The following is a 10,438-nucleotide window of genomic DNA, read 5'->3' as shown; positions in this document are numbered from 1 at the left end:
TACCTCATTGCGAAACCGTCACTTCCGGTTTCTGACGTTGGGTGTTTAATTAACAGAAACTCATCAGCAGCAAAATTGTCACGGGCGAACATGGAATATTCGACCATCATCTCTGCCATTCCTGAATTCGTTTAGTTTGCAGGTCATCCAGATTGGAGTGGCGGGGTATTCAGCAGTTAAGCCAAAAGACAATTGTCTACTTAGCCAGTTTGCCCAAATGACGCAAAGAACAACAGAGCGTTTTTACTCACGTGACCAGAAGCCATATTGGATTACTGAAACGAAAGAAACCATTTGCATAAAAATAGAGTTCAATTCCCGGAAGATTAGTTTGGTACACCATCATGGCCGCCATTTCTTTGTTTTGGAACACCATCATGGCCGCCGTGACGTCATGTGAAAGCGCTCTATTGACATTTGCACTGTATGCCTATGAGTATCATCGCCACCATGTTGATGGACGAAAACAAAATAGTTCCTTTTGTTCGTACTTTGCAGTATTGTTATCTGTGTCTCTAGAGAGACAGCCTGCACCAGTGGGGAAAGGAAAGGGGATTGGGTACAAAGAACTTTGAGCTGGCGAGGGCTCCTCACACCCCCTTGAGGCTTCATCAGTTATTTTACTTCCCATTTCTCACGTGCCCCGGATCAGCCGCATTTCATAACATTGAATAATTTGCATATATTCACCAAGATAAGACTTGTTTTTTTGCTGATAAAGAGATCATGAACTTTATGCAACCGGATGAAATCATGTGCAAAAAACAAGCAAGCAACAACGCCTATGTTCACGTTGTCTTGACCAACCTTTGCAGGATATTTTCTATAAAAAACAAGGGTTGAATGGGTAAAAAAGTAAACCACTAGTGGTACCTCTGGCCAGTGTGCTTTTTATTCCAAATTACGCTCGAAATCATGTGATTATCTATACAAACACGTGCATATTTTTACAACATAGACCGTGAAATGGATAACTGATTGCGTCAGACAGGGTGTCCAAGATCACACGTTTTAGTTGATGTTTTATGTTTGCTGTCTTTGTTTAGATCGTTTTCACTGTCACGCAATAAAAAAATAAATCGAAAACCATCCAGTGGAAAAAGTCAAGAATTCGTGATGTTGTAGAAGATAAATGAAGAAGACTCTTCGCTAAGTTTTAGGCCTGTGCGTTTCTGCAAACTTCAGATATTCGTCGAAATGTTTCTCAGAAATTTACAGAGCCTAGTATGAAAACGCCATGTTGGTGCACATCTGTGGTGCAGCAATATGGCGGCCGGAAAATAGTGTCAACATCTGTTACTTACTTTGGCTATCAAGGCGAGTGATCATCTGTACTGAACTGACAGCTATTTACCTAAGCACTTTTCCTAATGCTTTAAATTCTAAAAAGGCTCAAAACCATGAGATAAATATATATTTCTGAATAAACTCGATCGTCGCCTCGTGTCACGCACCGCCAAAACTCAGAAATTCAAAATGCTCTGGTTTCCAAACGAAGCACGCTATTGAGCTTTAAAATTGCAAATGGATACAAATTTACCACCTCTTATGCCTGATGAGGATAAAAACTTTCGTGGCTCTTTAGTTTTGGATTTTAGAAAATAATGACGTCACGTGAAAACGATCTATACCATTGTTCTGTCAATTTTCCAACTGTCAGTTTACATCATCAATTGCAAAAGATCACTTTACAGAATGCGTGTAAGGTTTCATCTCCACCAGCTGAAACATTTCCGGTGGACGCGAGTGATGAAGTCTGTTATTGTAAAAAGCGCTGGTCAAGCCAATCAAGCCAAGCCAAATGTTTTTCGTTCCGCATTGCAAAATATTGATAAGGCTTGTCGTACCGACCGTGACAGCAATTCGTGGGATTGGTAAAGAAAACAATTGCACCCAGACGATGAAAATGGAAACCATAGGCCTTTTAACAACTGTTGACAAAACAGGGCTGCGTTCTCGGCTCATTCTTTAAACACTCATTCTATAAACAGCTGTGTTGGATCAAAGAAAAGAAATCATGCCTCACAACGGATTTTGAATGAAGTAAAGCCCACCCTTTCGGAGGGTGGACTGGGAATCTTCCTTTGTTTTTTGTCCACTCCTCTTCCCTCTCCCTTGACGCCATTGGGGAAATAAAGGCCTTATTTCATAATATTGTGACGACATCTATCAGTAAATTTTGACATCCTTTTTGTCCTGCCCACGCAGGATAAAATAGAGTATTGCGTGACAATTTCGTCATAAATATTCGTCCTCTTCGATTTCGTAATCAATTCATACCAGTCAGCCGAGAGGAAAGATTGTTAAAGGACTATTTTGTGCCGCTGTAAACTTGCAATAAATAAACGCAAACTCGCTCGTTCTGTGCAATAAAGAATGGCGCTTTGTGATGAATCTAAATGTTGCGTCAGCAACGATAAGAAAAGAAAGGATAACCCGTGGAGTTGGTTCGTGTTGTTTGGGGCGTCCATGAATTTGGCCTTCACCGTCGGATTGATCTTCAGCTTTGGGGTTCTGTTACCGGTGTTTATGGATTATTTCAAGGAAAGCACGGAAAGAATAGGTAAGATCCTCTATTTTTTTTTTAAATTTATTTCGTATTGTGTTGTTCATTGAGTATGAAAAGCTGACATTTTGCCAAGCCCCGAAAAGGCGCTCTCAATCGACTCTCAAGGATCATGATCCGCTAATCAGTTAGAAATAGTGAAGACTGATAGCGTTTTCTCTATCACCTACCCATCTCCAACTCGCATGCTAAAAATCGAATATTTGAGAGAAAAAACACCAACCAATGCAACGCTTGTTAAACTATGCAATGTGGCATTTTTGATTGAATCGTAAAACCGGAAGGAACCTCGTGATACGGATTTTCTGCTTTTCTGACATCAATACAATTCTCAACTTGACGTTTTTTCCCGTCACGATCTTACAACATTCCTGAATCTTTCGTGTGTCTGGGCACGTGGAGAGAACAAGAAACGTCTCGCGATTGGTCACTAAAACAAAACAAAAGCGACATTAACCTCAAAAATTCGATTGTGTTTTGTTTCAATAATGTAAATAAGGTGACGATCGCAGGAACTTCTGCACGCGAGCATTGAAAAACAGCGTTACAGTTTTAAGCCACGAGGATCTGTAATTTGGGAAATTTAAGACGCTTCAGTGTGCCCATTTTTTGAAATTTGTTCTCTTGTTTCCTCGTTTGTTTTACCTTTTTGGAGTCCCCAGAATGTCTTGGCATTTTTGCACGGTATTGCGACAGATCGGATTGCTGGATCAGAGGCACTTAAATTGAAAATAAAGAGCCATTGATTTCCATTTTTACTCTAAGGGTAATAACGTTCGTAGCTAAAACGGAGGAGGAATTTCACTTATCCGACCGACGAGGACAAAACTAAAATTAAAATTAAAATTAAAATAACCCGTACAAACTTTACAAAGGATATAAGGGTCTCTTACCCAGGTGATCTGGTGACGTAATTTGGAGGAGTGGGAAGAAACATTTTAACGCCGCATCCCACAACGGCGCGCGGCCTTAGGTGTTGTTTCCAAACTCCCTGAAGTATTGCCATCGCCAAAACTCAACAGATCATTACGTGTCTACCACATTTCCTGTTATTGGAACATTCAAGTAGACCTGACAAGATCTAACCTTGCCACTGCCATGTCGAATTCGAAAATAAGGCCGCGCGCGGTTGTGGGATACGGCGTTAAACTGTTTCTCTCCAGTCCTCCGAATTACGTCACCAGATCACTTGGTACAAATAAAATAAAACGAGGCTAGACTAATGCCGCCTCTAGACACAGGTATGTGTTCAAGCTCGATGGGTCAAAATTGCTTGGTGTAACCTTCGGGCTGGGTTATGTGACGCATGTAGCATCTTCTAAACTGGGTCAATTTTCTTTTAAGAAAGGTTTTCATAAAACAACTAGCATTTTTTATGCAGTGTGGATCTATGTATCTATGGTTCAGGGCCTCCTAGGAGAGAGTTTGTCTTCTTTTCCTTGTTCTATTTTTAATTTCAGTTTTAGTAAGTAATTTTAAGTATATAAGCAATTTTAAGTATGGTGGTAAAAATTCACTTTATATAATTATTAGGAACTTCCGACCTTGTTCCTTAAAAGCACCTTATGTTATTGTGAATTTTCTTTTTCTTTTTTTTTGCTTTTTCTCAATTTCCCCTGTTTCAGTTCAATTTGCCCCTTTGTTGTTTAGCATAACCATAGGGAAACCCTAGTTGTTCTCAGTAATTTACTGGTCTCATTATTTCTTTTTCAGCCTGGTGTGGTTCCATCTCCATTGCCATGTTTCAGGGGTTGGGTCCCTTCGCAGGCTCCCTCGTAAATCGCTTTGGCTGCCGAGTAATGGCCATCATAGGATGCTTGATTTGCGCTCTTAGCTTGGCTATCACTTCTGTGGCAAATCACTTGATAACCTTGTATGTGTCTTACGTTGTTCTTGGTGTGGGAGGAGCCTTCACGTTTTTGTCTTGTTTGGAAATTGTTCGAAGGTCTTTTGAAAAATGGCAATCCATTGCCCTTGGTATTGCCTCAGCTGGGCAAGGTCTGGGTACCATGGCTCTTAGCCAAGTTGTCTCTTCTTTGGTGGGTGTTCTTGGTTGGAGAAATGCGATGCGGATACTTGCTGGTGCCTTAGTTGTCAATAGCTTTTTTGGTCTCCTGTATACGTCCAAGTCCAGCAATACAGGAAGAAGTGAAAAGCTTCTCAGTGAGAACCCTGGAGAGAAACGACGGTCCAAACACTTTAGTTTCAATTTCTCTGTTTTTAAGGTCCCTAGCTTTCTTGTTGTGGCTGGTACTTTCTTCTTTACCATGTTTGGTCGTCCCATAATATATGTGCTTCTGGTAAGTATCATTAAAGGGGCTTTCATTTTTAGCCTCTTCCCAGTTGACCCGATATGGAATAATTTGTTTTCTGTATATTCCCTGAAATGTTCAAGCCCAAGGTGTAGTTTGACCGGCTTTTGGTAGAAGTCAGAGTAGTGGCACGTCTTACGAAAGGCAAAATTGCATTTGAAGAATCGGCCTCAAGTCAGAACATTCCACAAGTGAAATGTAGGAAATGAAAGGTGATAAGGCCGCTTCATTCACAGTAATCTTAGGTGCAGGGTCCCCAATTTTATGACTGAAAGCTGTAAGTGGAGGCTCTTTATTTCTCGGAGTGAACATCCCAACTTGAGGTCAAAATAATATTGTGCAAATGCCCAAGTATACTTGGACAAGTATTATCAACACCCGCAAATTGCTTTTCTGAAAATGAAGGGCCATTTGTTTGACACTAATGGGAAATCTTTGCAATGCCTTGACTAAGGTTTATCCTTTATGAAGATATGTCTTAATTAATTTTAAATTTTAAGTTGACTGGTTGCTTTAAGTACAACTTGAATTTGTCCTATGCAGGTCAAGTTTGCTGCAGATAACAATGTCTCACCTGAGGCATCATCAAGACTCTTTCTGTTCATGGGAATCAACATTGTCATTGGACGATTTGCCTGTGGTTTCTTGTGTGCAATCAAGAGCCTGGACAATTGGTACATTTTCCAAGGCGTTTTATTTATCAACGGTGTCTCAACGATGCTTGTCAACTTGGCTACAAGTTACTACGCCCTCGCTCTATATGCCTTAGTGTTTGGATTCTGTGATGGTGCCATGGCTACTGTTCGTAACATCCAAGCTCTGACGTGTGTGGATCAACGTCGAGCAGCCTCATCCCTGGGCTTCACCCTCATGATTGGCTCATTTACAACACTTATTGGACCACCGATATCAGGTAAGTGGTAGCCTCGTTTTCAGGGTGTCCCTAGCCTTGACATGGTAAAGAGACACCAAAAATGAAAGAAGTGCTCTGTTTCATTTTAAGCAAAGTCACCGTGCTTTGATGAATTCATGCACGTTTGGGATTCAATATTTCACAGTTATAAATCAAAGAAATATTCCATCAGTGACTGCCTCACGACACGAATCAAATGATTAACTTTGAGGGATCACATATGGCATTCCTACACAAATACCACCAAATTACTTTCGAAGAATGCAGCAACTAAAGAACAGAGTCGAGGTTGAGGGGAATAATTTGCATTTTTCCTTGTTTTGAACAAAACAAAATGCTCAGTATTCCCCTACTCTGTTCTTTTGTTGCTGCACAATTCAAAACTACCCTATTGGTTTGAAAAAAAGTGCAACAGTTCTAGTGGTTCCGATGTCCTTGGGCTCGTCATTGTATTCTATTCGTAATTCGAGCCAGCCCGCACAAAACATGTGGACCCTCTTCAGGTGTCCAGACACAAACAGTGGTAGGTATATACACAAAGAACAAAAAAGGATGAATTGTTAGACAGGACTCACGATCTTCATAGCTGCTCTTTGTTTACATTAGTAGTTCTAGAGTGCTTTTTTATTGTCTATTCTCCATAGTTAATTAGTTGTGTGATGTACGCGCTCTGTATAAAGCCCAGTGGAACAAATAAAGATTTTCAACCAGCATGGTGTTAACTAAATTGAACGAAACAGAACTTGTCGTTAAACGCCACCGTTTGCATGACTTTCAGTGTTTTATGGTTTAGCATGCAGTGACTTTTCTGCTTGTTATTCCGTCAATCAAGCCGGTATCACAAGCTAAAACAACCCTGTTCTTGCAGAAGCATGATGTTGGATGAAATTTTTTGTTGATTTTGCCGTGGCTTTATACATTGTATAAAGCACTTGCGAAGATTCTGTGGTGAACTTTACCAGGGCAAACCGTGACGGAGGAGCCCCTGCAAAGGCAGAAAGGCGGAGGCCGTTGCCGGGGAAACCTTCCCGGCAGAAGAGCAGTGTAGTTCAGAAGTTTGAGGCCTTCCATGCAGACCTTGCGGAAGAAGAATGAGGTGGATGAACCCGAGTAAAGGATCCGGCTGCCCGTGAGAGGCGCCCACTGGCCCTGGCTATGAACTGTTCCACAGCCTGCAAATGTCGGATCGGCCTCAACTGCAGGCGAGGGATTACATAAGTACTTTCGAATACACCCAAACTTTTTGTTTTGAATGATTGCATCAGGTTATAGGGCACAAAGCCAACATTTGTTTCACCATTTCTCTTCCTTTTATTCTTTTCTCTTTTCCCTTTAGGTCAATAATTAATCTCCATTTTTTGTACATGAGACAATGTGCTTTCTAGCCTTATGCAAAACGGGTACCAACGGGCGTAGTTGTATTATAACCAATCAGAGCGCGCGTTTTATGCCTGAAGCTTTAAAAACTGAACCAATCGTTCAGAGGCCTAACTTAAACCCGAGATATGTCACTACTCGGCGAGTAAACAATGCTGTACGGTTTGCCACGTTTTTTGCATATCTCCATACTTAATTAGCTATGTATACAGTGTGTAGAAGCATGGTTTTTAGTGGCGATATAGCATTTGGTTTACATATTGAGACTGTCTGGTGGTGACGTATCCATTGGATAAGGTTCTATGGTCTTTGAACACCCGAACCTTTCGATGTTGATCTAATCAACATTTTTTTATTGCTTGTCTTCCCTTAGGTCTGACTGTTGATAAATTCCATTCGTATGCGCCTGCATTCTACATGGCCGGCGGTTCTTTCGTGATGGCTTCAATGATTCCTCTTGTGCTGTGTTGTGTGTCAATGAACACAAAGCTGGCTCGTTCTGACTCAAGGATGGACTTGACGCCAGGTGATGAAGAAACCCCAGATGATGATGCCCCAGAATTTGACACGTGGACTCCTCGAGGAAAGCTAATCATCAATGAACCAGCTTTTGCATCGTATGCGACACAATATCGATCTTGTGAAATCAAAAAAGTTAAGCCTGATATAAATCACATATTTCTTACTACCATATAAACCTTGGGGAGTGGTGTCTAGACACAACAGCTTTTCATGTGAATAGAAAAACAAGTTGTTTGGTTTGGACGGCTGGTGGAACAGTCCTTCCCAATATAAGTAATGTTTTGTTTGAAAAAAGGAAAACTTTCGACGTTTCCTCCTTTCTCGTTTCCCTTTTGTACCAAAATAACCGAAATACCGGAGTACAATTTGCTTTACAATACAAGAACCATGCTCAATTTAACTTTCTGCTTCTTTTAAATGGCATATACCTGTTGCATTTGATTTCAAATTTGGAAAATTTCATGGAGTTTCCTACAGTATTTAAATTTGGCAGGAAATTTCCACTGGTTTTTCCTTCCAAACCGATGGCACTGCGTTTTTACCCGAAATTTTGTAAAAGAAGAAATATTTAGCAACTGCTTCAGTACGATGAACTTCTCGAGATAAGCAATTACTGTAAGACTAGGGATATTGATTTTCATTGGTTAAGTGTCGGCTTTTCCAAAAAATTATTCGCTAACATTCTGTTTTGCTCATTTATTATTTTGTTTAGTCGTCTTTTTTGTAAATATTTCATACTTCTGTTTTGCAGGAATTTTATATATGTAAGTTTTGAAATATTGGTCGCTCTTCAAGATTTTAAAAGAACCGAAAACTTTGATATCGTCGCAGGAAAAAATTCACACTTACATGTAGCTCTTAAATTGTAAAAATAAATAGTTTATTTTTTACAACAGTTCCGTTATTTAGTCACACTTGACCATGAAGAACTCTCCGGTGGTTTTTCTATTTAATATTTCTTGTTGGAGGGTATAGATACTTTTAACGGTTATTATGACTAAATTGAGGAAATTTTACATGAATCTTCTGTACATATTTTTAGCTTTAAGTTGCAAATAAATTTATTATAATACAGCTTATTCATTTGTATCGTTCAGTTGTCCTTTTCGACATAACTCAACTGGAGAGGGGAGCTAGGAAGACAGGCTATTATTTGGAAAAAAATTAACAGCAAAGGTAGATTGCGTCAGTGGTCGAGAGGTCCCTGGAAAATATAGTTGTCTCAAGTGAATTCATAAAATTAAATTGAGCACCCCAGAAAGCTGACGTTTCTAATGTCATTCCTTAATTTGTCAGAATCAATCAAGGTGCTGTGGGTGGTGAACGCGGCTTTTATATCGCAAAGTGGAGCCACGCTTGGGGAAGTTGGGAAAGCTCCCCAAGCCTCTCTCGGCCGTTTATCTCAATTGCGCACCAAAACATGACCAGGAACTTAAGCATGCGCGTTTTTGAGAAGCGAACGGCAACCGGAAGGGAACATTTCGCGTGCCAGGACAATGTTGTGTCCCAGATTTTTATAATAATCATGTCAAATGGAGAAAAGATACTTAGCAATGTAAATGTGTTTGTATAGAAGGTACTGCCAGCAGTCTAACCCGGCAGGACTTGTTATTGATTATCAACACTCTTGAACAGAACACTGTTGACGAATTGTCGATTGAGGAATGTCACATGATCCGTAGGCAGGCAAAGGGGTGTACTTTAATTATTGTGGTCCCTCGTCGGACTGCTGGACGATTCAATCTCTCCCAACCCCCTCCACACACACACACACACACACACACACACACCTTCAAATCGCGAGGCTAGAATGATCGCCTAGTCAACTTTTAATACAATCTCAAATCTTCAATTAGCCAGACTTACATGGGATACGCTATCTAGTCGTCCGGCAAAGCAAACAAAATTTAAATTGACCAATCAGAATTCAGCGAGCGGGGAAAACTGTACCATCCGATGTCACGTAAATTGTTCGCAACTAAAGGGCGAAAAAATCATTTAAAGAATTTTGTGGCAACCTTTTTGACAAAAAGGTTGGCGCCAAAACTGGGTTGCCAGCGAGAGGCGATTCGAACGGCAGCTGTTATGTTTCTAACTATTTTAAGACGAATTCAATCTGGTATTTTCGAACGTAAGAAGACGCCAAAACTGTATTGATAATGTATTCATTTGTGTTAACTTCGCGAAAAAAAACTTTTCTGGCGTCCTTCCGACAGGGTAGATCGACATCAACGTCGTTTATGCACAGAAATGCACCGTTTCCGGTGTTCCGGTTTAAAAGGGCAAAAGAATGAGAGGATAGCACAGTTTTGACAGCCGCACACATTGCGGGCGCGAGTTCCGTATGCATGGCTGAAACTCGCTAAAGTATTTTCATCCCTGAAAGGCTCAAGTTAGATCTGGAAGAATTTTAGTAATGTTGATAAAGGCGTTGTTTTAAGAAGAATATCTTCTTTGAACTTTGAATATGCAGTAACTGTTTAACATGGTCGTGACAGCTGAAATGCGGTAATTTTATTTTGAATGTCTATCAATAGAGCGAGACCAAAATAGGTGATTCGACACCCCCCCCCCCCCCACCCACCCCCCAGTCCTCCTCTATTAAATGTCCCCTGTCATTTTTCATGTTATCAAGGTCCTTCGTACTCCGTTTTCCGGGTCGGCACCTCTGTGTCATGTGCAATCATAAGCTTCTAGTGAGTTTAGCTGAGGCTACTGATGCCTTAACTACCGAAGCATGTGTAATGT

The 10,438-nt window shown here is 40.6% G+C and overlaps 1 protein-coding gene across 2 annotated transcripts; it reads left to right on the top strand.

The window, feature by feature from the left end:
• Positions 1 to 2,261: 2,261 nt before the first annotated feature.
• LOC138000473 (monocarboxylate transporter 3-like) lies at positions 2,262 to 8,769 on the top strand. Of its 2 annotated transcripts, XR_011123134.1 has the most exons (5): positions 2,262 to 2,563; positions 4,280 to 4,866; positions 5,422 to 5,791; positions 6,754 to 6,993; positions 7,542 to 8,769. XR_011123134.1 is itself a non-coding variant. In XM_068846922.1 (4 exons), exons 1-4 carry the CDS (start codon positions 2,377 to 2,379, stop codon positions 7,862 to 7,864), a joined length of 1,467 nt encoding a protein of 488 aa, XP_068703023.1. In that variant the 5' UTR covers positions 2,262 to 2,376; the 3' UTR covers positions 7,865 to 8,769. The 2 variants fall into 2 exon arrangements, 1 of the variants encoding a protein (XP_068703023.1); XM_068846922.1 differs by lacking the exon at positions 6,754 to 6,993.
• Positions 8,770 to 10,438: the final 1,669 nt, after the last annotated feature.

The sequence above is a fragment of the Montipora foliosa genome, chromosome 4 (genome assembly GCF_036669935.1).
Source record: "Montipora foliosa isolate CH-2021 chromosome 4, ASM3666993v2, whole genome shotgun sequence".
NCBI lineage: Eukaryota > Metazoa > Cnidaria > Anthozoa > Scleractinia > Acroporidae > Montipora > Montipora foliosa.
The sequence above is the reverse complement of the archived record's forward strand: the minus strand, read 5'-3'. Positions and strand labels throughout refer to the sequence as shown.

Excerpts from the sequence above, each read along its gene's own strand:
- LOC138000473 (XM_068846922.1), top strand. The coding sequence starts at position 2,377 with ATGGCGCTTTGTGATGAATCTAAATGTTGCGTCAGCAACGATAAGAAA. Across the intron at positions 4,867-5,421 it reads CCATAATATATGTGCTTCTG|GTCAAGTTTGCTGCAGATAA; the intron begins GTAAGTATCATT and ends TGTCCTATGCAG. Across the intron at positions 5,792-7,541 it reads TATTGGACCACCGATATCAG|GTCTGACTGTTGATAAATTC; the intron begins GTAAGTGGTAGC and ends GTCTTCCCTTAG.